The 27,986-nt window shown below is 56.7% G+C and overlaps 2 protein-coding genes and 1 non-coding gene across 4 annotated transcripts; 1 reads left to right on the top strand and 2 right to left on the bottom strand.

Annotated features, from left to right (window-relative positions):
* The first annotated feature begins 8 nt into the window (after window positions 1-8).
* IL16 (interleukin 16) lies at window positions 9-25,293 on the top strand. 2 transcript variants are annotated; one of them, XM_049783245.1, is made up of 18 exons: window positions 9-74; window positions 5,537-5,856; window positions 15,434-15,536; window positions 15,877-16,022; window positions 16,943-17,057; window positions 17,600-17,673; window positions 18,094-18,289; window positions 18,912-19,029; window positions 19,465-19,597; window positions 19,712-19,799; window positions 20,436-20,788; window positions 21,395-21,509; window positions 21,753-22,707; window positions 23,205-23,373; window positions 23,869-23,970; window positions 24,289-24,505; window positions 24,577-24,702; window positions 24,883-25,293. In XM_049783245.1, the coding sequence occupies exons 1-18, from the start codon at window positions 35-37 to the stop codon at window positions 25,080-25,082; spliced, it is 3,570 nt and encodes a 1,189-aa protein (XP_049639202.1). In that variant the 5' UTR covers window positions 9-34; the 3' UTR covers window positions 25,083-25,293. The 2 variants fall into 2 exon arrangements, with proteins under 2 accessions (XP_049639202.1, XP_049639203.1); XM_049783246.1 differs by lacking the exons at window positions 9-74; window positions 5,537-5,856; window positions 15,434-15,536; window positions 15,877-16,022 and adding an exon at window positions 16,189-16,311 and having other exon boundaries at window positions 20,433-20,788.
* Window positions 8,481-8,587, bottom strand: LOC126023442 (U6 spliceosomal RNA). The gene has a single exon (XR_007500565.1). It is a non-coding gene; the product is annotated as a U6 spliceosomal RNA (small nuclear RNA).
* On the bottom strand, window positions 25,280-27,739 carry STARD5 (StAR related lipid transfer domain containing 5). Its single transcript, XM_049783271.1, has 6 exons — window positions 27,582-27,739; window positions 27,300-27,349; window positions 27,005-27,137; window positions 26,063-26,180; window positions 25,765-25,858; window positions 25,280-25,515 (listed from the first exon to the last, which is right to left on the bottom strand). The coding sequence occupies exons 1-6, from the start codon at window positions 27,678-27,680 to the stop codon at window positions 25,377-25,379; spliced, it is 633 nt and encodes a 210-aa protein (XP_049639228.1). The 5' UTR covers window positions 27,681-27,739; the 3' UTR covers window positions 25,280-25,376.
* Between the last annotated feature and the right edge of the window lie 247 nt (window positions 27,740-27,986).

Genomic DNA, 27,986 nt, shown 5'->3' with positions numbered 1-27,986 from the left:
AGGCACTTTTGGGGTGCCCGACCTCCCAGGCCCCATGAGTCTGCAGAAGAAAATCTTTCCCTGGAGAGCGAGCGGTGAGTGGACGGAGGGACCTGGCCTCAGGTACCTTCTGCTACCAGAGGGGCGGAGGGAGCAGAGCATGTGAATGTAAGCATGGAGGAAAGTGTGGCCACGTATGTGACTAGGACAGTGTGTTTAGGTATGTGATCTTTGCAAGGTGTGGAAGCATGATGGTGTGTGACCATCTGCAGGACCACTGGAGGGATGAAGTGGCCCCTGACTGGGGGAATGACTCTGTGTCTTTCCTGACCCTACGCTGAGATGGGGACAGCCCTGGGGGAGATGCGTCGAGGCGTGGGAGAGGGGCTGTGAGGCCCAGTGAGAGGGGGAGCAGGGCAGGTCTGTGGTAGGAGCATCCTGACCTGCAGGTAGGCAGGTCTGAGGCTGGGTGGGCACGCAGGGCGTGGGCAGAGCCCTACATGGCCATAGGTCCCTTCCATGGAACCCCACGTGGGTCTGCAGCCAGAGACCCCCAGAACCAGGGAGAATCCCCCTCCCCGCCCCGTTGTGGAAGCCTGAGTAGAGGCAGCAGCCATGGGCCTTGAGCCGGGTGGACACACATGGTTTGCTTTAAGGAGTGCCCAGCTGGGAGCCTGCTTGGGCCTCACTCTGCCTCGAAGACCTGGAAGCCAGGCTACGGGTGTGTGTGTGTGTGTGTGTGTGTGTGTGTGTGTGTGTGTGTGTGTCGGAAGGAGAGGCATAGGCATCCAGGGTGGAGCCTGGTTCTAAGGTAGACAGGCCAGCAGACTGCAGACAATCCTTTCCCTGAGAAGCAGACACCTGGTGTCTGACTACTTCGTGTCTCTGCTCGCTGCTGTGACCTGGTCCCCTCTCTTACAGCTTGGCTCAGGGTGGGAGGAGGAGGGGGACCCAGGCTATTGGAGGTCCCCCGACCCACCCAGTCAGGCCAGGCCCCCACTTCCTGTCCTGGGCCCTGCTGCTATCTCTGCCTGGGATCCTGGTTACCCAGGAGGTCTGGGCGTCGAGTCTGGGGAGGTCCCAGCACCAGGCCGAGGCAGAGAGGCCGCTACAGGTAGGGTGCTGGACTCTGGGCAATGAGCCCAATAGGCCCTGCATTTTCGAGGTACTGGGGCTATAGGCACCTGTGCTAAGACCTCGTGGCTCCTGTTTTTGGGTCGAGTCTGGGAAGCCCAGGAGAGGGGGGAGAAGTGCAGAGATGGGTGCTGCTGTGTCCCTAGGCTAGGGGTGTCCTGACTCACCTCCATGCCTCCTTCCTCCTTCACCCTGATAGCTAATCAGCAGGCACTTTGGATAGGGGATTGTGGAGGTCTCAGAGATACAGAGCCCCACTGTGAAGTCATCAGGCTTCCACCCTGCATCTGAAGGGAGGGTATCCACAGCTCCTGGAGGTGCCCTGGGAGAGGGGGCTGCACAGTGGGGACTCTGGCAGCCAGTAGGAGGGCATCCCAGAGGTCTTCTCTGAGGAAGCAACCCTACATCTGAATAACTGAGGCATCAAAGGCAGCAGGTAGAGCTGAAAAGGGCATGCGTAGGCCTCCCCCAGCAGTTTGTGGGAGGAGGAATGCCATGACTTGCTAGGGACTCCCCTCACCCGTGAACAACCATGTCACAGTGGCAGGGGAAAGGAGGGAAGTCAGAATTCTGTGCCATGGTGAGAAATGCTCCTGGGTGCCGGACGGGAAAGAGCATTCTTTAGATGACTGTGTGGGCACTGCCCTTTGTGGGGCTGGGCTGGGGTGCAGAGTAGGAGAATGGGGGTGGCTACTGAGAATCTGAAAACTTCAGACTAATGAAAGAGAAAAGCCAAATACTTGCACTTTAGTTGGGGGAGTGGGTGGGGGGACAGTGGGAGTGTCAGGAGGTTTCTGTAGTGGACATGTCATGTCCTCCGAAGGTGGATCAGAGGGCAGGTGGGAGCAGGAATCTGGGTTCATGCTCCAGAGAAGGGCACAAAGATGTGTCTAATCTGGTGCCTGGGCTACTCAGGGCAGGGGCTTCAGGGTTGGCCCAGCAACCTACATTCAGACTCCATGGCTGCATGGGGTTCAGGGGACACATGAAAGGACACACACTGGGCACTTGGGACACATACAGGTGCACAGAGAGGTATGGGAGCATGTAGAAACACGTGGATACAAGGGCATTCAGGGACACACGCAGATACATGGGGATACTTGGGAATGTATAGGGATGTACAGGTATACTCAGGGAAATATGGGCGTGCACAGAAGAAAGGCCAATCACCTCCTGGAGGTCCTGGGGGGTTCTAGGCTGGTCTCCAGTCTTCTCTGCCATCCAGCAGATGGTGCTGGGCAGGGCCCCAATTGGACCAACCTTTGGCTCACACAGAGCTGTCAGATGGCCCAGGCTGGAGCCCCCGGGTACTGTGCCAGGCCGGACATTTTCCTGGGGTCACTTGCCTCCTGTTGAACAGGTGGCGGCACAGCACCTGCCCTCACCTCCCTGAGTCAAGCCTCGGGATCCACTAGCTGGCCCTCATGGTAAGAGACGCAACTGTAATCTGTGGTTCTGCTCAGACGTGGGTCCTGACAGTCCTTCCAGAGGGTGGGCCCTGCCGCAGGAGAAGGGAGCCCGTGGCAGTGGGGGCGGCCGTGCCAGGTGAGTGCGGGGCCAGGTGGCCTGATGGGAGAAGGGGGGATCGCAGTGCATGTCCCATCTTGTTTCTGTTGGGCTGTGGCTAGACCTTGGCAGTGGCGGTGGTGGTGGTGGTGGTTGGGGTTCCTAGCCATACCTAGGGACTGCACAGGGTTGAGGGGACCAGGAGAAAGAAGAACACCTAGCAGGGCTGGCTTAGTTCCTTCAAGTATGATTGTTTGTTTTGCATTTGTGGGGGGAAGGATCGGGGGCATAATCGGTGGTGCTCAGAGTCAGTTTGGGCAGTGTCGGGGGACCATCTCAGATGCCAGGGATTGAACTAAGTTCAAGGCAGATGCCCTCCTTGTTGTCCTATTACCCATCCCTTGACTCTGTCTTTTTCCAACTGTGATTCAGTTGGCCCTGTGATCAATTGAATAGAAAGGAGACATGAGGGCTCTTGCTGGTTTTTTTGGGGGGGTGGGACAGGGCCAGAGAGAGTGTCCCCTGGGAGGCACTCCAAAACTGTGCGGGAGAGGGTGCTCAGGACAGACTCCATGGAAGGTGAGGCTGTTTGGTTGCAGGAGTATGGCCAACCTGAACCCCCAAACTGCCCGCCTTCCCAGCTGACCTGACCCCCTTTTGCCTGACTCTATCACCTGCATCTTCCTCCTTAGTTCCCAGGCAGTACAGCTCACAGCTGCCCTGCCTGGCCCTCCTATGGGGCCAGAGCAGGTGCTGAGTCCCCTCTCCCATTGCACTCAGTCCGAGGACCCTCCCATCCCAGTCACTGCAACCTTGCCCAGGCCAGCCCCCATGTCTGTGTCCAGTGCAGCCCAAGGAGGGTACTCAGGCCTTTGGGGGTGACCTGGGCACAGTCTGAGGCTTGGGGAGGAAAATCCAGTTTCAGAAACCCTCCGGGCCCTGGCCATCCACTCTCCGTACCTTACGTAGACGCTCCCAGACCCCTCATGGGCCCATCCACTTTGTGCACCTCATACTTACAACCCAGTGTGCTTGGGTCAAGGCTCTGAGCTGGGGCCAAGCCACCATGGGTCCCCTCTCACTTCCTCACATGCTGCACTGCCCTCCCATCACTCTGCCTCTTCTGACCCTCCTGGCCTGACCCCTCCCTCTAGCCCTTCAAGAAGCTCTTCCATTCTCTGTCCCACCAGCTGCAAACCCTGCTCTGTGTCACCATGCTGGTCACAACAGAGACTCAGACATTCACGATCCCCCCAACACACACACTCACACAGTCACACAAATAAACAGACACACAATCACGACATTTACATCCCATAGACATAGACACACACCATGCATTTACTTCTTCATTACGCAGGTGCGCTGGGCACGTCGCAAAGTGGCCACATAGGGGGACAGGACAGTGTCTGTTCTCAGTCATGTGAGCAGAGTGTGTGTGTGGGAATGGAGGGGCTGTCCTGGTCACTGCATAGTTCCCGCTTTGCCCCCTGCCCAGAGGATGTGGACTCTGGTTTTGCAGAAGTGATAGAACGTGCTTGGGAGTGTCCGGGAAGGAAACAGATGATGGGAGGGGAGGCAGGGAGGAGCGTGAGGCCGTATGACCCTTGTCTGCCATCAGGGTCCATGGCCCCCATGGTGTCCAGATAGTGAGTATGCTCATTCAACCCCAGGTTCAGGCTCGAAGGAAGTGGGGCATGAGGGGCCGGAGCGGTGGCACAAGCGGTAAGGCATCTGCCTTGCCCACACTAGCCTAGGATGGACTGTGGCTTAATCCCCCAGCATACCATATGGTCCCCCAAACCAGGAGCGATTTCTGAGCGCATAGCCAGGAGTAACCACTGAGTGTCACCGAGTGTGGCCAAAAACAAAACAAAACAAAACAAAACAAATTAAGAAGAAGTGGGGTAGGAGATGGGGCAGGAAAAGGGATGCAGGCCTCTGGGGAGGGGAAGGCAGGCAGCAGGGAAGCTGTGTAACCTGGACCAAATGCTTAACCTCTCTGTGCCTTGGTGGGGACCTTGGCACAGGACCGAGTCCTCCACAGCTCCAAGGTGTTACCAGCCTGTCTGACTCTCATGGAGTGGGGGTAGAAGGTGGGGTCCCTGGGCAGTCAGGTCCTCAGTGCAGGGCTAGTCTAATGGACGGTGTCACCTCAGACAGGTACAGGGCTGTAGGGAAGGTTCTGGAGCAGTAAATGGAAAGCCAGAGCCTGCTCTGGTCACAGGCGCATTTGGGGGAGCTGGCAGAGGTGGTATCTCCTAGGGATCCATGAGGGCCTCCTGAGACCAATCCTTAAGGAGCTATTGGTGGGGGGATATATCCCTTCCCTTCTGTGCTAGGGAGCCCAGGAGTTGACTTGGGGACGTGGTGGGAGCAGGAGGCACTCAGCACCAGTGTCCTGGTCCTCAGCTGAGAATATCCCCCAAGGGACCTCGGCCCACTGTCACCTGCCACACAGAAGCTGGACCCGACAGGTGTGACAGTGTGACTGGGCCAAGGATTTTAGACCCACCCTGGCATTGCCATCCACACATTGGCACTGGGGGTCAGAGCCAACCTAAGACCTTCTCCATGAGCTGAGGCCCCACATGGAACTGGGGGGACTTCAAGAGACACACAGCCCTGAACTTGCTCTGTAGCTCAGAGATCCCTTGATACAGACCCTGGGAGGGTGGGTGTTTTTACCACACCTACCAGGCCCTCTGTGGCCATGCACAGGACACTTTGTGCCTCAGTTTCCTTATCTGTGGCTTAGTTGTCCTGCAGTGAGTGGGGGCAGTGGGGCTAGAGGCCTGGTGGACCCCAGGGGTGACTGCCTCACCCCTGCATTGGACATGGCCCAGCCTGGCTCCTCGTGTCACAAGGCACCAAGTCACAAGGCGCCTTCCTGTGTCCTCCCTCTTACCCGCAGGGCGCCGGGAGCTGGTGACCGCCCCATGTGTGGCCCGAACCAGGGACCCTGACAGGAAGAAGCGCAGCTGCACTTCTGCTCTGAGAATGGACCCCCATGGCCAGCCACGCCGCAGCAGGCCCGCTTCCACGCTGCGCTCCTTCTCCCGCTCACTGATCCTGTGCAGTGCCCGCACCAGTGATGATGGCCACAGCCCCGAGGAGAAGGGTCCTGACCTCTTCGGGGGGACCCTGGGCCAGGAGGGGGACACAGCAGAGGCGGCAGAGAATCTGGCAGGCGGGAATGACTGGGGAAGGAATTGCAGGTGGCTGTTCTCAAAGGTGAGCCCAGGGCTTGTCTCCGTAGTCGAGGGAGATACCTAGAGGCTTGGGCAGGGCTGGGGGTGGGCATCCACTTCGTGAGCGCTAGTGGGCTTCACAGGCCATGGGGGGAGCAGAGGGGATCTGGCTGGCCCCACCTGGAACCTGGCAAGCCCTGTGAGTGGGATGGAGGTGGCTGATTTCGGCATCTCCTACCCCAATGCCCCCCAGCCCCTATCTTGTCCTGCAGACTTCTAGTAAAGGGCTGTTTCCCATGGCCTTGGACCCCAGATCTGCCCAAGGGGCTGTTGCCAGGCTAACAAGTCTAGCCCCCCCACCCAGGACCCTCACTCCACAAACCTGTGATAGGATGCCTGTGACTTAAAGCCCGAGTAGGGAGCTGTTGATTCTCAAAAGTCCTCCAGGGCTATAGATACAGCCATGTGACATGGGTCCCTGAGTCCTGACATCTGGGAAAAACACACTGCCAGGCCTCTAAGTTGTTAGTTATTTTTAATTTTTAAAAAATATTTTGTTTGTTGGGCCAGAGAGATAGCATGGAGGTAGGGGCGTTTGCCTTGCATGCAGGATGGTGGTTCAAATCCCAGCATTCCATATGGTCCCCCATGTCTGCCAGGGACGGTTTCTGAGCACAGAGCCAGGAGTAACCACTGAGCACTGCCGGGTTGAAGGCCCCAAAAAAGAAAAGAAAAGAAATTGCTCCTGGCAAGCTCGGGGGACCATATGGGATGCCAGGATTCAAACCACCGTCCTTCTGTATGCAAGGCAAACACCCTACCTCCATGCTATCTCTTTGGGCCCCTAAACATTTTTTTTTTATTAAAAAAAAAACCTTTTTTTTTGTCTTTTAGACCACACCTGGTGGTGTCCAGGAGATTTCAGGGGCTTTCAGAAGTTGCTCCTAGCATGGGGCTGGAGAGATAGCATGGAAGTAGGTGTTTAGCCTTGCATGCAGGAGGTTGGTGGTTTGAATCCCAGCATCCCATATGGTCCCCTGAGCCTGCCAGGAGCAATTTCTGAGCATAGAGCCAGGAGTACGCTGCCGGGTATGATCCTTCCCTCCCACCCCCCCGCCAAAAAAAAAGAAATTGCCTCTGGCAAGCTCGGGGGACATGGGATGCCAGGATTTGAACTACTGTCCTTCTGCATGCAAGGCAAATGCCTACCTTTATGCTATCTCTCTGGCCCCTAAAATTATTTTATTAAAAAACCTTTTTTTGGGGGTGGTGGCGCTGGAGGTAAGGTGCCTGCCTTGCCTGCGCTAGCCTAGGACGGACCGCGGTTTGATCCCCCCGGCATCCCATATGGTCCCCCAAGAGCCAGGAGCAACTTCTGAGTGCATAGCCAGGAGTAACCCCTGAGCGTCACAGGGTGTGGCCCAAAAACAAAACAAAACAAAAAACTCAGGGGACCATATGGGATGCCATAAATCTAACCCAGATCTGTCCTGGGTTGGCCGCATGCAAGGCAAATGCCCTACTGCTGTGCTATATCTTTGGCCCTTTTAAAAATATATATATATATATATATTTATTTATTTATTTATTTATTTATTTATTTATTTATTTATTTATTTTTCGGAGGCCACACTCAGCGGTGCTCAGGGGTTACTCCTGGCTCTGCACTCAGAAATTATTCTTGGCAGACTCGGGAGACCAAATGGGATGCCAGGGATCGAACGCGGGTCCGTTCCGGGTCAGCAGTATGCAAGGCATATGCCCTACAACTGTGCTATCACTCCAGCCCCAAAGTTGTTAGTTGTTAGCCACAGTTTGGGGATACCAGGTTTTATGATGGGAGAGAACTGGGGGACCTTGGCAGGCCAAGAGGAAGGGCGTGGGGAGGCAGCTTTTGGATTGTGCACTGCAGAGGGTTTTTGAGGGTGGGGCTGTCTTTTCTGCAATTCAGCACATCCCGACCCAGAGGGGCACCTCAGCAGTCTGGGTCCCAGGGGCACTTGTCCTACTGTGGGATCACAAGTGAGGTAACCACCCAGCAAGGTTCCCAGGACGAGGCTCTCTTCACTGATGTGGAAGCAGGGCATGGCCTGACTCAGTTGGCCCAGCCGGCCGCCTGTGGGGCCATGGTGACCAGATTCCAAAACAACATCTGGTGGGCCTGACGTCAGCGGGGCTGGAAACGCCCGGAGAGAAGCAAAAAAGGGGAAGTTTGGGGACAGCAGCTCAGACACGCTGCCCAGCGGGCGCTTGGCAGCAAGGCAGTGGCAGTAGGGGGGGTCCTCTAGGGGTTGTCTAGAGCCCCAAGAAAACAGCATTTTAGAGGTGCTGAGGGCACAGGAGGGGCCACTTCCTTCCCATACCCTTTTCTCATGGGGGCAGAGCTCTCTCAATGAGCTGGGTAAGGGGCCAAAGCAAGCTTTGTGATTGTCCCCGTGCCCACCCCTGCAAGCCCCGCTGCCCCTCCTTGTCTGTGCGGCTACTCCTACATGTGCTCCCCCCCTCTTGTGTTCCAAGGAGAAGGGCCCCTTAGAGGATGAGGAAGTCGGAATTTGTTTTTCAAGGATCCTCCTGGATTCCTTTCCCTCCTCAGATGGGTTAGGCTTGAACCCCAGAAGGGAAGCAGACCTCTCTAGAAAGAGCTATCTAGGAACCCCCTCTTTTTCTTAAAATATGGAATGCTTCATGAATTTGCGTGTCATCCTTGTGCAGGGGCCATGCTAATCTTCTCTGTGTCATTCCAATTTTAATATATGTGCTGCCGAAGTGAGCACTAGGAACCCCCTCTTTTTTTGTGTTTTTTGGGTCATACTCAGCAGTTCTCAGGAGTTACTCCTGTCTGTATGCTCAGAAATCACCCCTGGCAGGCACGGGGAACCATATGGGATGCTGGGATTTGAACCACCATTCTTCTGCATGGAAGGCAAACGCCTTACCTCCATGCTATCTTGCCAGCCCCAGGAACCCCCTCTTGACCCAGATTCCCACCACACGTTTGAAAGAAATGGCTGCTGCCCAGGTCTCCAGGAACTGTGCCCGCTGTCTGCTTCATTGGGCTTATAAATTGCAGCAGGCCTTGGGCACCAGCTGGGATGCCCACTTCCACCTTGCCCCGCACAAGGATGTCTTCTTCTTCTTCTTCTTTTTTTTTTTTGGCCACACCCGTTTGATGCTCAGGGGTTACTCCTGGCTAAGCGCTCAGAAATCGCTCCTGGCTTGGGGTGACCATATGAGACACCAGGGGATCGAACCGCGGTCACAATCTTTCCTTGGCTAGCACTTGCAAGGCAGACACCTTACCTCCAGCGCCACCTTCCCAGCCCCAAGGATGTCTTCTTATTCCCTTTTACTTGCCTCTGCATTTGGGCGGGGGGAGTGCACAACTGGTGGCTCTCAGGGATAACTCCTGGCTCTGTGCTCAGAAATAGCTCCAGGCAGGCTCTGGGGACCATATGGAATGCCGGGAATCGAACCAGGTGTGCAAGGCACACACCCTACTGCTTTTCAATCTCTCTGTCCCCATTCTTGCCTCTGCTTTTCTGGTGCCTGTGCAGAGTGGTCCAGGTGGCACACCTCAGAGGGCCTGAGAGAACCCCAACAATCAGAGCTCCCAGTGACCCCACAGTCAAAGTTGCTTCTAATTCTCCCCTTTCTGTTTGTTTGGTCCTTGTGATGTTTTTCTTGGTGGGATAGTCTCAAGGTTCTTTGTTTTGTTTTGTTTTGTTTTGTTTTTTTGGCCACACCCAGTGATACCCAGTGATACCCAGGGTTTACTCCTGGCTCTGCACCCAGGAGTTATTCCTGGCTGGCTTCAGGGGACCCTAGGGGATGCCAGGGATCAATCGAGCCTGGCTTAGCCACGTGCAGGGCAAATGCCCTCCCCACTGGTCTCATTATAGAGCTTTTATTTGTTTTTGTTTTTTTGGGGGGCACACCCTATGTCACTGAGGGGTTACTCCTGTCTGTGCTCAGAGATTTCTTCTGGCTCGGGGACCATAAGGGATGCCTAGGGATCAAACCTGCATCTGTTCTGGGTCAGCCATGTGCAAGGCAAATACCCTACCACTGTTACCACTCCGGTCCAGTATGGAGCTTTTAAAGAGGTGGATTTTTTGCTTGTTTTATTTTGTGGCCACGCCAGCAATGCTCAGGGCTGACTTCTGGCTCTGTGCTTAAGAATCACCCTGGCAATGCTCAGGGGACCCTATGGGATGCAGGAGATCGAACCCAGGTTGGCAATGTACTAGGGAGATGCCCTACCCACTCACTGTGCTATGGCATCTTGGTAGCTATCACACAAACACTCCTCTTCTCTCCTCTTTAGGCCACGTTGGAGTGTAGGGCTTCTTAGTAGCAGTGGGAGAGGGTCTCTACCCTCCCACTGCAGATCTACAGCATACAGTTCTGCAAGGTGTGGTCGTGGGTTCTTTACTTCTGTCTCACAGCCCTTATCAAGGCCAACAGCACCATTGCTGTATAGAGGCTCCTTGTGTTTGTAGGGGTGAGGTGGGGCAAGGCTTTACTTTCAAAATGGTTCTTTCCTGCCTTCACTGACGGGGCCTCACAGCTTTCAGTTGGTTTCTTGCTAAACCCCGCAAGTTGGTAGTTAGTAGTTGGTAGTGAACACTGCAGTCTTTTCTGGATGTTAAAATGAAATTTCAGGGACAGACACGCCGAGCCAAGGTGTATGGATGAGCCTCTTGGTCTTCCTATGGACATGCAGGCGCCTTGGGCCGGCACAGAAGGGGAGGTGAAAGTCTCCTTGTTGGCTTTCCCTGTTTAGGGGGGTGTTGGCCTCATGAAATACTCGGCATGTTTCCTCTTTCCATGCTCTGGAAGAATTTGGCAAATACTGGTGCTGTATTTTGTGAAATGGTTGGAAGAATTCACTATGAGTCATCTGAGCCTGGCTATTTCTTGGGGATGAATTTTAAACGACTGTTTAATCTATTCAATGGAGACAGAATATTTAGACAAAACATTTTCAGTGCTTCTAATATCAGTTTTGGTAAGATGCATTCTTCAGGGACTCTGCCCCCAACCCCTGCCTCATCTGATTTTTGGATTTTTGTACCACATTGTGGAAAAGCTTAGCACATTTGGTGGATGCTCTCACTGAGACAGTGTTGATTTCTTTGGCGTGTGGTAAGGAGGATATGAGCATCTCCTCTCTCAATTCCTCAGAAGCTTTGTGGGTAAATATGATGGCAGCTGGCACAGCGGCCGGGATAGAGACTGGGTGCTGGTAGGATTGGGAGGCACTGGAGCAGTTCTCCTTTACATTTCTGATGCTAATTTTCCTCCATTCGCCCTTCTAGGCTTCCAGGAATGGGTTTCAGTCAGCTTTGATTTAATTGACTTTTTTTTTGTGGTTTTTGGGTCATACCCGGCAGTGCTCAGGGGTTATTTATGGCTCCAGGCTCAGAAATTGCTCCTGGCAGGCACAGGGGACCATATGGGGCGCCAGGATTCGAACCGATGACCTCCTGCATGAAAGGTAAACGCCTTACCTCCATGCTATCTCTCCGGCCCCACATATTTTGTTTCCTATGTCATTAATATTTCTTTTTAAATATACTCTGGAGGCTTAATTAGGGACAGACCTAGATAATGGATTTTCAATTTTTTTTTTTTTTTTTTTGGTTTTTGGGTCACACCTGGCAGTGCTCAGGGGTTATTCCTGGCTCCAGGCTCAGAAATTGCTCCTGGCAGGCACAGGGGACCATATGGGGCGCCGGGATTCGAACCGATGACCTCCTGCATGAAAGGCAAACGCCTTACCTCCATGCTATCTCTCCGGCCCCTGGATTTTCAATTTTTATTCTTTTTGTTTTGTTTTGTTTTTCGGCCACACCCGGTGATGCTCAGGGATTACTATTTCTGGCTATGCCTTCAGAAATTGCTCCTGGCTCGAGCGATTATATGGAACACTGGGGGAATTGAACCATGGTCCTTCCTAGGTCAGCCACGTGCAAAGCAAATGCCCTACTGCTGCGCCACCGCTCTGGCCCAACTTTAATTATTTTGTTATAAATACATGTACAAGCTATACATCTGCCCATGATTGGTAGTTTACCTGAACATTTGAGTATTCCATATGTGCATTATTTTTGTTTGTTTGTTTTTTGGGTCACACCTGGTGGCGTTCAGGGGTTACTCCTCGCTCTATGCTCAGAAATCATTCCTGGCAGGCTCGGAGGACCATATGGAATCCCGGGAATTGAACCACCATCCGTCCTGGACTGGCTGCATGCAAGGCAAACACCGTACTCAGTGCTAAATCTCCGGCCCTGTGCATTATTTTGGAGACAGAAGGACATGTTTTGGCTATTGTGTTTTTCTGCACAATAGTGCTATGAGATCATGGGTGGCACATAGTTTCTTAGTCACAGAGGCTTTGGAGGGGTTGCTCGTGACCCTGTCTCTGCTTTCTAGATGTGAGTAAATTGTGAGTAATTGTGAGTGATTTGGACAGGATAGGTATTTAGGAGATGCTAGAAAACACACCAGACACACACAGATGTGTACATGTTTCCTGGAGGTGCTAACAAAGTCACACAGTGTGTGTAGTTCTTCTCCAGGGGTGTTCTCTCTCTCTCTCTCTCTCTCTCTCTCTCTCTCTCTCTCTGTCTCTCTCTCTCTCTCTCTCTCTCTCTCTCTCTCACACACACACATACACACACACACAGTACCTGTCAGTGCTCTGGGTGTCTGGGTGTCTGTCAGTAAACTGATGCTCTCGTTTCTCCTCCTTTCAAAGCTACCACCTCCCTTCTTCCATCCTTCTCCCCCGAATTCCTGTTCTGGCTCCCTGTGTCTTCCCTGTGGATCACGGAGCGGGGGTGCCCAGGTGCAGATTGCCAGCAGAGCTGGAGGTGCATCTCTGCGGCTCCTCTTGTAGAATTAAATAATTAACGATGGTGCTGGATTGAGGTGGATGGATGGAGGGATCTTTCTCTGCCATCCCAGGCCACGTGGCTTCGCAATCCCCATTCAGCTGGCGGGTCCCAAGTTTAGGTGAATGGTTGAATCAGACTCATCCAGAGACAGGCATCAGGAAGCATCAACTTTATTCATGTCCTATCCACCACATGTGTGGCCTATATCATAACCTTTTAAGCATTCAGCCATTCTTAGCTAGGCCTGCATCTTAACTCCTTTCAGCCATCTTCCCTTTGACCTCCATGCTGGCAAAAGACCAAAAAGGCCTCATCCCCTCTGGTCAAAACCTTATCTACCCTTTCCAAGACCCCTCCCAGGAAATAGGCAGGGTCTTGCAGGTAAGGTCAAGTTACCTAGGAAGAATGGGGGGGATGAGGTTTCACCTCTCATCCGCCCCTTTCCATGGGCCAGGCTTTTCTCTCACTCATACCACTTGCTCCTGGGCTCTGGGCCTGGAGGGCAGGAGGATGGGAGGGAGGACAGATGGGCACTGGGCATCAGGCATTGGACCAGAGTCTTCACCCTGTAGCACTGATGAATCCCCTTGGCTGAATATTGGTGCCTTCATGTGTCTTTGCTTCAGCTCCTTCAAGTCCATCTGGAAGGGAACTTCTCCTTCTGTCTCTTTTCCTTTTTGGGGGTTTGGGGCACAACCAGCAGCACTCAGGGTCACTCTTAGCTCTGAGCTCAGAAATCGCTCCTGGCAGGCTCGGGGGACCATATGGACCAAATGCCGGAGATCGAACCTGGATTCGTTCAGGGTCTGCCATGTCCAAGGCTGTGCTAAAACTCCGGCCCTATCTCTGTCTCTTTCTTTCTCTCTCCTCTTCTTTCTGCTTTCCCCTGCTCTCCTCTTTCCTCCTTCCTCTCCTCTTGCCTCTCTCTCTCTGTCTGTCTCTGTCTGTCTGTCTGTCTCTCTGTCTCTCAGCCCAGAGGTGTCTGCCCTTTTCCTCTTTCGGGGCCTTGTCCTCACCTCCCACTTCTGCCCAGAGAACATGCATGTCCCACCCATCCCCTGCATCCTGCCACCTCCCCTCTGGGACATGTGACCCCCCTCCCCCAAGAAGGCTGGGCGAGCTGGCCAGGTGCCTGAATTCTCAAGACTCTGGAGAAGCCCATGTGGTCTACGTTCAGGGCCTGCCTGGAGGTGTGTCTGGTAGTGATTAGTCATGGCCACTCGGGACAACGCCCCTCTCTAGATGGTTGGGTTCATAGGACCCCAAAGACAGTCATCACCTTTGAGGGTTCCTGCTGGATGAAAGGGGAGTGCCTCTACATAGCTTTCAACTGTGGCCACTTGGTGGGGCCCTGGGGACTGAAGCGGGACTGGTCGAGGCTCCTGAGAGGTGCAGAGGACAGACCATGGGTGTGAGGCTGTGTCGGGACTGGCAGAAGGAGGAGGCCCTGGGCTTGGGGGTGGCCTCTAGTCCCATCCTTCTTCCTCATCTGAGGAGCCTAGCACAAAGTGACCAACTGGCTTTAGGGCACCGTGTATGTTGTGGGGTTCCCTGTGGGGAGGGAGGATATGGCGGAGCATTTACCCCAGCACCCAGGTAGAGAGGAAATTCGACCACCCCTGCCCTGGCCTTCCTGAGCCCAGCCGCCACTGCAGGGCGGGCTCAAGGACACTGTCCAGCTGTCTCCAAGCTATGGACCTCCTGCTGCCCTACCCACTGGCCTTGCCAGAGAGGCAGTTCCACGCGTCCCGAAGGAACCTCCAGCCTCTGCCATGTACAGGGGGGTGGCAGAGGTCAAGGCTGAAGACCCTCAAGAAGGTGTCTGGGGGCCTGGAGAGATAGCACAGCGGCATTTGCCTTGCAAGCAGCTGATCCAGGACCAAAGGTGGTTGGTTCGAATCCCGGTGTCCCATATGGTCCCCCGTGCCTGCCAGGAGCGATTTCTGAGCAGACAGCCAGGAGTAACCCCTGAGCACCGCCGGGTGTGGCCCAAAAACCAAAAAAAAAAAAAAAAAAAAAAGGTGTCTGGGGCCAAAAGAGGCGCCTGGTTTATTCTGTGGGACTTTGTGCAGGTGACCGAGCGCCACCTGCTGGTGCTAAGGGGGAGAGACCTAGAGATTCAGTGGAGGACATACGGGTACCCCCACCACCACCCTACTTAGAACTCACTCACCCACAGTTCCTACCTGCTCTGCTTCCTCATTTCCCCTCAGCCCCTCTGTCTCCTAGTCTTTGTCAGCAGCAAGGGATGGGGGGAAGAAGGCGCCTGTCCCCTATTTCCTGACTGCCCTCTGCCCTGCAAACTGCACACTCAGGCTCAGCGAGAGGAAGAGAAGGTGACCCAGAGGCATAGACCCAAGCCTGGGTCCTGAGGTGCAGGGGACAGCTGTGGAGGTGCAGGGTCAAGCCCAAACATTGTGGGACCCCTATGTACACATTATGTACCCCGAGAGCCTCACACACTGGTCTGGGGCCTGGAGGCACCAGGAATGTGGTCAGAAGTGACTTTGTCCCGTATCTTGAGCTGAAGATCTGCCCTAGGGCCCCCCCTTTGCCCTGCACCCACCCTTTCTCCACTGCCATCCCTTGGGGGACTTTGCTCAGTGGCCCTCATCTAGGCTCTTGTCTCCCCATATCCTCTGGTCTCTGAGTCCGTGGGTGCAGTGTTTTGTTGGCTGTGGATCCCGACTCCCTGTGACACCGGCTACTGTCACCTTGCAGGATGCCTCCTCCACACTGTCTCGGGAAAAATCAGAGAAGCCAGAAGTGATGAGTTTTCTGCCCTCCCAGACCAGCCCCCCTCGGGCACGAAGCAGCTCCACCAGTGAGTGTCTCCTGCATAGAGGGCTCGGGGAGCCCCTAGACTCATTCCTCAGCTGGGGGTGGGGTGGCCGGTGCTGTCCTTCTCTGGGATGTGGAGTGGGCCTCCTGGAACCACCAAAACAGGGGGCCCACCCTGAGTCAGCCTGGTGGCGGTTCATATCCCCGAGGGCTTTTACTTTGCACCTCACTTTGTTGGCAGAATAATGGGGGGTTCTATCCTGCCCAAGACCCCTAGGCACTCCTCACTGCAATACCCAACCCTTCCTGAGGGCCCCTGCCAGGTGCAGGAATCTCACTGGGATGAGGGAGCCCCAGGCTGAGCTACTGGTTTCACGGCCCAGGTGTGAGCTCCTGCTACTCAGGGGATGCAGAGCACTTTCCCAGGAGCAGCCCCAGTGCCGCTGACCCCAGCCGACAGCCACCTTCGCTGAGCAGTGGCCACAAATCCCTGTCGCAGCAGCTGGACGGGTCGGCAGGCCAGGCAGGGGTAAGGAGGATCGGGAGCCAGGAGTTGGTCTGGCAGTGCCTCCTGCACGCCGTGAGAAGCAAACCCAGGACACATCCTACCTCAGACCTGAGCTGAGGCTTTGGGGTGCTTCCTCCCATTGGGAGGTGTCCTGGGGGTCTCCATCTCCTGCGGGCCTGTTCCTCCCCCCACACTACAGGGCCCCTGGAGAGCCACGCGTTCGCTGAGCAGTGCCCAACTGGGACAGCCTGGGGGAGCCCCGCCTGCCTGGGCCATCTCCAGCGTGGTGCTGATGAAGGGCCAGGCCAAGGTGAGTGGGACAGCCCTGAGGGTGTGCACATGGGATGACTGGGCTCTCAGGGGCGCCTGCTGACACCGTCTGGAAGTTTCTTTGCCAGCCACACAAGGAGAGGCACCTCTGCTGGGGTGACCGTTGTTGTATCGTCCCAACCATGTAGTTTCCAGCCAGGGGTGCAGGCGTGGGGCAGGCAGTCAGGGCGGAACTAGGGGCTTTAGAGAGGTACTGACCCTGTTCCAGGGGCCATTATGTACAGTTGGGGGCACGCACCCTAAGTTCCGAAGTCCAGGCCCCACCAGAAGATGAGATGTGGGGCAGCCCCACAATCTTTCTCATAATGTACTGCATCTGGCTGGTGCTGTGGAAGGGAACTTTTGGGCAGCTCAGCACCATCTTGCCGGGCAGGAGTAGGTGTCCTTGCCACCCACAGCCCCAAGTCCCATCTCTTCCTGCCAGCCATGTGCACTGAGCCTGTGTGAGCTGACTGATCTGTCACCTGACTGACCACAGGGGTGGGTAGGGCTGAGTCTTTGGTCTATCCTGGTGGTCAGGGCTCCTCTTTGCTCTGTAGTGCAGTATGGGGGCTCCTGGATGGGCAGAGCGCAGGACCTCCTGCTGAGGTTGGTCTGCTCCCCTGCCACAGGGCCTCGGCTTCAGCATCGTGGGGGGACAGGACAGTGCCTATGGCCCCATGGGCATCTACATCAGGACCATCTTCCCTGGAGGTGCGGCCGCTGCCACCGGGCGCTTGCAGGAAGGTACGGAGACCGTGGGGTCTGTCAGGGCAATGAAGGCCACGTGCATCCTGAGCCCTAGCACCCACAGCAGTGGTGGCCCCTTCTGTGACAGACAGGGGAATGTCCTGTGGGTTCCCAGCTCGAGTTCCCCAAAATTGCTTCTGTGCTAAGACAGCAGCACCATCTGGTTACCTTTCTGGAACATTCTTGTCATGCACAAAAGCGTTTTCCCTCCGCTGCTGGGGTTGTCCCCAAGTTGGGTGACGCTGCTCTGGGCTCAGGTTCCTTCTTCTCTCGAGGTGCTGACACTGATGCACCATGGGAACTTCTGCTGTTTCTTGAGGTGCCCCCTGTGTGTCTGGGGATTGCTGTCTGAATCTCATTCCTAGGGAAGTGTGGGGGATTCAGCGCCCTGGTTCTCCTGGCCTCTGTGGGGCTCCAAAGACAGGCAACAGGAGGGAGCAGGGAGCTGGGTAGGAAGGGAAAGTGGGTGGCAGGGTCATGTGGGAATGGCCCTGCATCCCCTCCTGCCCCTACACCAGGGTCCTCTAACCCCTATACAGGAGATGAGATTCTGGAACTCAATGGAGAACCCCTGGCTGGACTCACCCACCAGGAGGCACTGCAAAAGTTCAAGGTGAATGGGCCTGGCCCAGCACCCCCACATCCTGTCCCACGGTCTTGACCTGACCTGATGGTAACCTGTCACTCAATTCTGGGCCCAGGTTGGTTGGGAAGTCATGTCTGCATCTGTGCCACCTGTGTGCACTGCTGCTCTCTCACACATACGCATATGCATAAACACAGCTCTCCTCTACCTCTTCTCACACTTTGCAAAGAAATGCCGCCATGTCTGCAAGACACTTGCAGACATGGCGGCATTTGCTTGCAAAGTGTCTCCCTGTGTCTTTGAGAGGCCATTTTTCTCCCCAGTAATACTGTTCTCCTCCCGTTTTCCTTTCTCTCACGGTTCTCTCTGTGTCTGTCTCCCGCTGCATCATTCTCCCCATTCTTTTCTGTGTCCTTCTCCCTCTGGATGTCTGTGTCTCTGCCCCAGCAAGCCAAGAAGGGGCTGCTGACATTGACGGTGAGAACTCGCCTCACGACACCCCCCGCCCCAAGCAGCGTCCTGTCCCCACCGCTGTGTCGCTCCCTGAGCTCGGGCACCTGCACCTCCATGGACAGCACCTGGGTCGTGGGCAGCAGCACCCGGTCCAGTTACCGGGTCCTGGTGGAAGTTTCCTTGCGCAAAGGTGGGCTATGCTTGGGTCCTCTCCTCACTGCATGGGGGCACCACGCAAGGGGTGCCACACTCCGGCCTAGTAGCATGCAGCCATGCCTGTCTGAGGTCCAAATCCCATGAGGTACCACCCAGCCATGGGAACTCAAGACAGTAGACACGGCCACTCATATACCCTACACAGGGACACACATACTGAGTCATATGTACCCCCACCCCTCCACGTCCACACACACCTAGTCATGTACCCCCATACAACTCCACAGTCATATGTAACCCCACAACTACACACACAGTCATACGAATGTACCCCCACAATTTCACACACAGCCACATGTACCCCCAAACTACACACTCAGTCACATGTACCCCCACAACTACACATGCCTAGTCACATGTACCCCACAACTATACACATAGTCACATGTACCCCCACATGTCTACACACACAGATAGTCGCACATACCCCATATAACTACACACATCCGTCACAAGTATTCCCAAACAACCACAGACGTCCCAGCACACATATTCCCCAACCCATACACACACAAGCCTCAGCTTCTGACCCCTCGGGGATCCCTCCCAGCCCAAACTCATGTTGGGGCCTACTGTGGACTCATGTCTGTCTGCAGAGGCCGGTGTGGGCTTGGGCGTGGGCCTCTGCAGCGTCCCTGGCCTGCAGAGCGTCTCTGGCATCTTCGTGCTTGCCCTGTCGCCTGGCTCCGTGGCACACCTAGACGGACGCCTCAGGTGAGTCACCGGCCCTATGGGCTGCCAGGCCTTTCCTGCTGTGCCTCAGTTTCCCCTGCTGAAACGAGGGCTTCCAGGGGACTTCTGTCCCTTTAGAAGAGGTCAAGGACTTACCTTCTTAGTTCTCTGGGGTACTCGGGGAGGGGGCTCTGTGGGGACAGCCACGGCACATGCTCAGTACCCTCGGTTACCCCTGGCCCTCCTTGGGGATAGGAAGTCCTGCTGTGCCTTTTGTCTCTCTCCACCTGCCTGACCTCCTGCCACTCCATTGGGTACACTGAGGTATGGGGACACATGGTCACTCAGGTTGTCTGAGGGGCTGCAGGTCTAGCTGTCACGGTCGTGGGTACAGTGGCTTTCTGTGGCTTGCGGGTACGATCCTGTACCTAGTCCTGTTCTCCCCCAGGGTCTCAGGGGTCCTCTGGCCTTCCACAGGTGTGGCGACGAGCTGGTGGAGATCAGCGAGTGCCCCGTGCACTGCATGACGCTGAGTGATGTCTACTCTTTGCTGAGCCATTGTGAGCCAGGCCCTGTCCCCATTGTGGTCAGCCGGCACCCCGACGCACAGGTGGGTGATTTTTCCCTTGGCATGATGCTCTAAGCCTGTCTGGGTGCGAGTTGCAGGGCCCTGAGGAGGGGCAGAGGGCTGTGGGCCCACCCCTGAGCCATACCGCTTCCCCAGGTGTCTGAGCAGCAGCTGAAAGCAGCTGTGGCACAGAGCGCAGAGAACGTCCGCTTCGGGAGGGAGAAGCTGGCGTGCGGGCTGGACGGTGAGGACTTTGTGGGCCCGGAGCATTTGGGGGTCAGGCACCGGGTCATGGCACATGACCACAGGTCATGGCACCTTCCAGCAGCTATGCGGCTGTGTCCCCAAGGGCAGTCCCTGTAGTGCCCACAAGCCCCCTGACTTGGAGATGAGCATCCCCGGCCTTCCCCTGTCGGCCAGGTACCTGCCCCTGTGACTGCGCTAGTCCTGTGAGATCCTAGTATGGGAAGCTCCTGAGCTGCATCTCAGAAGTACTTCCGGGGTGCCAGCTTCACTCTATAAGGGCCTCCCAAAGTAGGGGGTCAGGCACCAACTACTGCTGCTCATGCTATGAGTCTGACAAGACCTGGGGTGTCCTGGCCTGGCTCACTCATGGAGAGAAATGCCCCCTTGGCCCCTTGAGACTAGCTCATTCTGGGTCTGAGAAAAGAGCAGCAGGGTGGGGACTCCATCCCACAGATGACAGAGCCAATAGGGGTGCCCGTGATAGGGTCGGGATGGGGGGCAGAATCCCTGTGCGTAAACAAGTGAGCCAGCCCCTCTCTTCATGCCTGTTACTCTGTGACCCCAAGGGGACCAATTCTGACCAGGTTCCCCTAAATGGGCCATGTTCACTCTGGTCCCCTGCACTTCCCAGCAGGTGCCAAGCGGCTGGAGAGTAGCTGGCACGGGCGGCCAGCCTTGGACAGGGGTGAGAGTGGGACGGCAGGCCGCCGCAGACCACAGGTCATGGCACGTTCCAGCAGCTATGCAGCTGCGTCCCCAGGGGGCAGCCCCTGCAGTGCCCACAAGTCCCCCGTCTTAGAAATGAACACACCCAGCCATCCCCCTGTCAGCCAGGCCGACCACCTGCCAGTGCGGTTACGCAAGTCCTGTGAGATCCTAGTGCGGAAGCCCACGAACTGCAAGCCAGACCCCCCACCTCGGAAGTACTTCCGGGGTGCCAGTCCCCCTCTGCAGGGCCTCCCTAAGGTGGAGCACACTACCGACCAGGTAAGGGAGACCGGGCCCCCCAGCTGTGGAAAGAAGGGAAGCTTGGGCCATTGGGGTGTCCCAACATGTCATTTCAGGGTGCTGTGAGGGCAGCTGGGAGCAGAGTTCAGTGCACGGGCGCCAGATCACTGGCTTCCACTGCAGGGAATCCCCTGAGCTGCACTCAACTGTCTGTCCTGGACCTCAGGACGGGCTTTTCTTCCCCTGCCTGCTGCTGCTACTTTCTCCTTCTCTGGCTCTCTCCATATCCTCTCACTCCCACCTTCCCTGGGCCCCCAGATTCCTCTCTATATGGCATTGATACCTCCCAATTTCCATCTACTTTAACTGAAGAGAACGAACTTCTCTGACTTCAGGAAACTTCTGAGGAGAGAAGGTTCTCCTTGGAGGAGCTCAAACCACAGCACAGAATGAGGGTGTCAGAGGGTGAGGGTGTCACAGGACAGTTGTACCACAGAAAGGGGATTCTAGGGGTTGGGATATCACAGAATGGGATGCCACAAGACAGGGGAACCAGGGGATGAGGTGCCACAGGAACCCAGGTACAGGCCAGCAGGAAGTCCTGACTTTGACTTCACACTGTTCTGCTTCCTGTTTACACCCCAGGAAACCAGTGCACCACGGCCACCGATACAGGAAAGGGTGGCGGGGACCATCCCTAGCGCCTCAGCCTTGTCCTGCTGTGGGGGGGCTGCACCAGTAGGGACAAGCAGCTGTGCAGGTGGGTACCCAGGGCTCCAGGGGATATCTGGGTGGTCCCCCACAGGGTGTGGGTGCAGTGGGGTACACGGAGGGGTACAGAGCCTGGGGGATGCATCTACCCCCACTCAGGTGACCGAGGGCTGAGGTGGCTTCTAGGAAGTGCAGCAGGTGAGGTCCCCTCACCCCAGTCTTAGACCCCGAGAACAGGGCCCAGGAGAGAGGGCCATACTGTGGGGGTGCAGCTACGCCTTTCTGTCCCCAGGAGTCCTGGGGTCCCCTGAGAAGCCCCAGCTGCTCCAGAGGCAGGCACATGTGGATTGTGGGGACCCCACACCCCCTGACGACCCCTGGGTGCGCATATCTGACTGCATCAAGACCCTGTTCAGCCCTGCCATGAGTGAACGCCCCAGCCGCGGGGAAGACAGGGTGCAGGGGACCCCACCCAAGCCCACTGCTGCCGCCTCAGCGGCTGTCAGCAGCACTGAGAAGAAGGGCCCACCCGTGGCCCCCAAGCCTGCCTGGTTCCGCCAGACTCTGAAGAGCTTAAGGGGTAGAGCCTTGGACTCCCAGCTGCTGCCGGAGGGAACCTGCCCTGAGCCACCAGCACCCCTAGAGCGCCAGGGCCCCCCTGTGCAGGCGGCCGCCTCCATCAGGCAGAAAATAAGCTCCTTCGAGACCTTTAGCTCCTTGAAACTACCTGGCAGGGAGGCCCAGAGCCTCAAGCCACAGACGCCCAGCTCCGTAGTTGCACAGGTCCCTACCAAGGCACCGAAGCTTCCCCCAGGTCCCGTTGGCACCTTGAACACTTGCCCTTCCTGGAGGTCTGCACCCCACTGCTCTGGGCACCCCTGCAGTCAACCAGCCCCACCTCCTGAGCCAGACTCTCCTGAGAAGTCTGCACCGTACAGCTCCGAGCTCCCCCGTGGTCAGCCAGCCCTGCTTCATGAATCAGATTCTTCCGAGGGGCTTGTCTCCCAGGGGACCAAGCCCTGGGCCAAGCAGCCCAGCCAGCGGGCCCACAGCTTCCCTCTGGCTAGCACCTCAGCCCGAGAGGGGTCCCCCAGCCAGCTGTATGGCCTCAGCTCCCAAGTGTCCTCTGCCGTCCTGCGCTCGCTGCTCAGCTGCCTCCTGACCACATCCACCTCGGTGCCCAAAGAAGACCCTGGAACTCTGAGTTCTGCCAAGGAACCTGCGCTGGACAGTGGTTTCTCATTCAAGTGAGTGTCAGTGGCTTACTCGCTTGCATCACTTCCTTTCTTCCCTTGTCCTGTCAGAACCCCAGAATGTGTGTGTGTGTGTGTGTGTGTGTGTGTGTGTGTTTATGAATGTGCATGCAAGAGTAAGAGTGTGAGCATGTGGTGTCCACTTCCATGTGCTTGTGGCATGTGTGACATGATGCCATGGAAGGGTTTTCCTGGCAGTCACCCTTGGCAGGCCTTGACAAGTGGTTACAGGTGAATCCCTCTGGGGTATGACCTGCTCTTCTCAGCTAAGTGCAGGACAGGGGTGCCACAGAGCTCAGACCCCAGGGACCTTTTCCCTGGCTGCTCCCCCACTGAAATCAGGACTAGTGAGGTCTGCACAGAGCTGCTATGGAGAGCCATCTCCCAAGGCTGGCTCGGGAAAGGGTGGTGTGTGGAGGGTTCCAGAGCCCTTGCTGGCAACTTCTGGGCTGACTGTGATCGAGGCTGACCCCTGCTGATCCCTGTGGCAGCCTCTTGGAGCTGTGGGACTCCCAGGAGGGGCTGGCGGGGCCCACAGAAGCTGAGGAGTGCACGCCCTGCTCCCTGAAGCCAGGCCAGTCCAGGCTGTCCCTGCTGAGCCCTGAGGAGCTGCGGACAATGATGGAGGAGGTGAAGACCCTGGACAAAGCCACACTTGAGGTAGGGTCCCCGGGCCTCAAAAAGGCCAGGCCAGGATTTGCACCCTTTGAGCCAAAGCTCTGCTGAAACTGCTGCAAAAAGCAGCTCACCCAGGCCTGTGTCCCCCACTCAGGGCTCCCTACTTCTGTGTGCACTGGTGGCCGGATGTGGGGAAAGCACATCTACACAGGCAGTGCTGATCTGGTAGGGATAGGGGGAAGAGTCTATACAGAGTGGGTCGGCATATAGGATGTAGGGTTCACTTAGACCGTTCACAGGGTGTTTGTGTGCACATGCTGTGGAGGGGCTTGGTCTGCGTGGTGTATTATGGGGACTCACTCAGGCTATATGGGCTATGTGTGGTGTGGCAGCATGTATGTTTGTATGTGTGTGTGGGGGTTGCGTATCCCGTGCAAGACTCACTCAGCCTGTCTGTACAGGGTTGGTGTGTGTGCTATAGGGAGCAGAGAGAAGTGCTCACAACCTTGGGTCCCTGTGGACCCTGTCTTGTCTCAGGAGCTGGAGCATGTGCGTGTTACAGTCCTGCACAAGGCGGTGGGAGCAGGCCTGGGGTTTAGCCTTGCAGGAGGGGCTGACCTGGAGAGCAAGCTTGTCACAGTGAGTGCCACCAACAACCCTACTAGGGATCCCCTCAGTGCGGTGCAAACCCCAAACCCACCATTGTTCACAAAGGTGAACATCCCCCAGCCCTGAGAAAGTTTGTTCCAAGAAACTTTACTCTGCTTCGGGATTCAGGTTCAAGACGAACGCGGGTGCAAGCGTGGGTGCTAAGACCCCTGGGTCTGTTTGGCCTTGGAGTCCCCTCTTTCTCCCTGGGTGCAATACAGGGCAGGTTGGAGGGCCAGGAACCATGTTGCCCACCCTGCCCAGCCCAGTGCTCAGTGGCCGGATCTGACAAGGACGCCATCCATGCAGGTGCACAGAGTCTTCCCGGATGGGCTGGCGGCCCAGGAGGGTACCATAGAGAGGGGCAGCGAGGTTCTGTCCATCAACGGCAAGTCCCTCAAGGGTGCCACACACCAGGATGCCCTGGCTGTGCTCCGGCAGGCGCGGGGCCCCCCGCAGGCTGTGGTGGTCACCAGGAAGCTGGAGCCTCAGCCCCCCACAGTGCCCATCCAGCCAGAGGAGCATGGTAAGTCCACAACACTGCGGCCATGGGGTCCACCTGTGGTGGCTTTGCCTCTCACCAGACCCGTGTTTTAGCAGCTGAGGGCAATGTGATCACCGTGACGTTGACCAAAGGAGCTGGTGGCCTGGGCTTTAGCCTGGAGGGTGGCCAGGGGTCCCTGCATGGGGACCGGCCTCTTACGATTAACAGGATCTTCCAAGGTGGGTGTTCTGGCTTCCTGCTCGCTTTTAGGCCTGGGGGTATGGGCCCTTTCTGACCTTTCTGGAATCTTCTGTGCTTTGCTCAGACTGCACTGGGGGGAGATTAGTCACTTGGCCAGCTTTAGGGGGAGGTGAGAATGGGCACCGTGAGAGTCGTAGGCTCCTTATTCACCTCCTCAGGAGCGGCCACCACAGGCACCTCCAAGGAGAGCCTGCAGCCTGGAGACGAGGTCCTGGCCCTGGCCGGCACCGCTGCACAGGGACTTTCCCGCTTTGAGGCCTGGAAAATCATCAAGGCACTACCCGACGGGCCTGTCACAATCGTCGTCCGGAGGGCCTGTGGGGCTGACAGAGCAGCCCTGGCCGGGGACCCGCACTGACCGAGGCTGCAGCCCAGCCACTCAGGGATTCAGCACTGGGCTTTCGTGGGTAACCCGGGCACATGAGGCCTAGGTGAGCCCAGACATGGGGGCATAGCACTGAGCTTTCTGCATCCCCCCAACAGCTTATGCAGGCCTGGGCAGGGGCGGGGTTGGGGAGCAAGAATGTCAGTGTGAACAAACACAAATAAAAGTCCTTTTTGGAAAAGAACACAGAGCTGTTTTCTAAAATCTACTCCCTAGCACATGACAGAGACTGGTGTCAGGGCCATTGTCCATTGTCCTGGGCTGGGCTCAGTCGTGTAGGGCACGCTCCAGGTTGGCATAGAAGCCGGCCATGCTACGGGGGAAGAAGGAGTCCACCACGCCCTGAGGTAGGAGGCCACTCAGGTCAGTTTGGAAGAACATCATGAGCTTCGTCCTGCTGGGATCCCTGCGCAGAGTGATACAGCTGTGAGGGTCCTGGTTGCTTCAGAGGGCCAGAGAGGCAGACACCCCCATTCAGGGACGGAGCTCAGTAGGCAAGAGGCCGCAGTTTCCTCATCGGCTAGAAGGCACTGCCGTGACCATGAGTCCCCCCCACCCCAACTCTGCCAGGTGACAGTGACAAAAAGATGGGAGGATTTTGGGAGGCACCCATGGGGAGGAATCTCAGTTCCTATACCAGGGGTCCCACCCTTACTCTGGCAGGGGTTCACAGATGCAGCCGCAAGGGTGATTGAAGCCTCTCACATAGCCCGGTTGTGGGGGACAGGATGGATGTTCCACATGGATAGCTGCAGAGTAAGGAGGGGGTATACATTTAGGACGCCCCTCCAATCTCAGTGCAGGAGCGAAGGAGCCTCATCCCTGCACCATGAAGCCCCTGGACCCCTGTTCAGGCACTGATGGGAAACTCACATAGTCAAACTGGCTTTGCTGCCCCCAAGCACTGAGGGGGGCATGGGCGGCCAGGGTCTGGGGTCTGGGATTGGACTCACCATTGGAGCTGAAGGTGCCATCCTCGTACGTCCGTAACAACACCAGGTCCACGAAGTCCCGGGGAGAGATGAGCTTCATGACAGCTGAGGGGGTGGTGGTCCTGCTGACGATGAGTGTCTGCGGAGTGGTAGGAGGAAACTAATATCCAGTGGGTGCCTGGGGATGTCCCGAACCTCCCCTTACAGAAGGGTCCCTCAGTTGCCCTGCGCTGTCCTTAGATCAGCAGGGCATGGTCCAGTCTGGCATATTCCATGTCCTACACCCCAGCTCATCTCCTGCTTTCCCCACAGGCACACGCTCACTGGGAAGCAAAGCAGCATGAATCTCTAATGAAGATGTGCTTTTGAATGGGCCATTAAAGAAAGATTCCTGAGACATGCTCTGTCCTGTCCAGAGTGGTGTCAACACACACACACACACACACACACACACACACACACACTCTTATGCACTCATGCGTACATGTGCATGAAATTCTGAGTGTGTCCCTGTAAACAGGCATCAGGCCCCAGGGTAGGAGGCCTGACACAGGGTGAGCTCACCCCTCTGACTGGTCCAGACCCTTTTCACCTGCCTCACAGGGTCCACGTCCCACCTGACCTGGTTTCACAACAGTCAGCGTAGACAACGCAGTGTGGATGCCAAAACCACGCCTCAGTCCCGGCAACCTATCAGCTCTGGGGAAAAACTTTTCTGTTGGCTGTTCCTGTCGGTGGGGAGCCTGGCTCATACAAGAGCCCAGAGAATACAAATCCTGTTCACTCACTCCCCAAAGAGGTTGGCCAAGGTGTGCTCCACCTTGGAGTTCTAGAATCTTCCTCCTAGCCCTGGCAGCAATCCTCGGTGACATTTCTCCCACCTGGCCCTGGAAGGCTTCCCTTGGACGGGAGGGGGCCAATGTCAGGGGGAACAGCTTTCTGGGGACTCAAGGGGAGACTTACATCACTGATGGTCTGGATAATCTCAAAGCCAGTGATATTTTCATCCCACTGCTGCCGCAGGCCCCCATCTTGGGGCTTGATATGGTCCCACACCTTGGCAGTGGGTGCAGGCAGCACAGCTTCGCCTCGATACCTGGGTGGGAGGACAGACAGAATGGGTGCTCACCACGGGGACCCCTCCCAGCCCTGCACCCTGCAACCCTGCTGGAAGCGACTCCCTTAAGAACAGAGGCAGCGAGCGGCCGGCTGGCACCCGGGGAGCGCCTGACCAGCCCCAAGACAAGGCGTCACTTACAGGTGCCCCGGGAACTCCACGGAAGGCCTCCAGGAAATGGAAACTCCGTTCTGTCAAAAGGCACAGAGTCAGGACGCCTCAAGGGGCTGCAGGGCGGTTGGAGGCACCGCCTGGGCACCATGCACCGGGCTGCCCGGCCTGGGCCAGGGCTCCACCCGCCGGGGGGCCGCCTACAGCTCCCCGGAGTTCAGCTCCCGGGGGGCGGGAGCTGCGAGTTTTCTGGGGGGCCCCAAAGTGATGGATCCTGCATCCTGCAGGCAGCCGCCCTCGGCCCGCACTCACTTTCTGCCAGCAGTTCTTCCAGCCGGAGGCGTCTCGCCGGTACTGGAGCACCTTCTCCGCCACCGCCTCGCCCATCTGCGCGGCCTCGGCCGGGTCCATGACGCGGAGCCGCTTCCTTGGAAAACGACAGCCAGAGGATTTTGGGCGTTGGGTGCAGCCTTAGCTGCTGACCTTAGCGGGAAAGCCCGGGAAACGGGCGGAGCCTCAGCTGATTGGTCCAGAGCGTGACCACGCCCTTCTCCACGATTGGCCCGGAGTTCCAAAACCCGCCCCTCTTCCGGATTGGTTCGGCGATAGACTCCGCCCCCACTCACGGATTGGTCCGCGGCGCGCAGGCTGCAACCGCTCCACTATGGCCCCGCCCCCTGGTGGATCTGATTGGTTCAGGGCTCAGGGTCCCGCCCC

This window comes from Suncus etruscus, chromosome 11 (assembly GCF_024139225.1).
Source record: "Suncus etruscus isolate mSunEtr1 chromosome 11, mSunEtr1.pri.cur, whole genome shotgun sequence".
Taxonomy (NCBI): Eukaryota; Metazoa; Chordata; class Mammalia; order Eulipotyphla; family Soricidae; genus Suncus; species Suncus etruscus.
The sequence above is the reverse complement of the archived record's forward strand: the minus strand, read 5'-3'. Positions and strand labels throughout refer to the sequence as shown.

Excerpts from the sequence above, each read along its gene's own strand:
- IL16 (XM_049783245.1), top strand. The coding sequence starts at position 35 with ATGAGTCTGCAGAAGAAAATCTTTCCCTGGAGAGCGAGCG. Across the intron at positions 19,030-19,464 it reads CACCTAGACGGACGCCTCAG|GTGTGGCGACGAGCTGGTGG; the intron begins GTGAGTCACCGG and ends GGCCTTCCACAG. Across the intron at positions 19,598-19,711 it reads GCCGGCACCCCGACGCACAG|GTGTCTGAGCAGCAGCTGAA; the intron begins GTGGGTGATTTT and ends CCGCTTCCCCAG.
- STARD5 (XM_049783271.1), bottom strand. The coding sequence starts at position 27,680 with ATGGACCCGGCCGAGGCCGCGCAGATGGGCGAGGCGGTGGCGGAGAAG. Across the intron at positions 27,138-27,299 it reads GTGGAGTTCCCGGGGCACCT|GTATCGAGGCGAAGCTGTGC; the intron begins GTAAGTGACGCC and ends CCTCCCACCCAG. Across the intron at positions 26,181-27,004 it reads TTATCCAGACCATCAGTGAT|ACACTCATCGTCAGCAGGAC; the intron begins GTAAGTCTCCCC and ends ACCACTCCGCAG.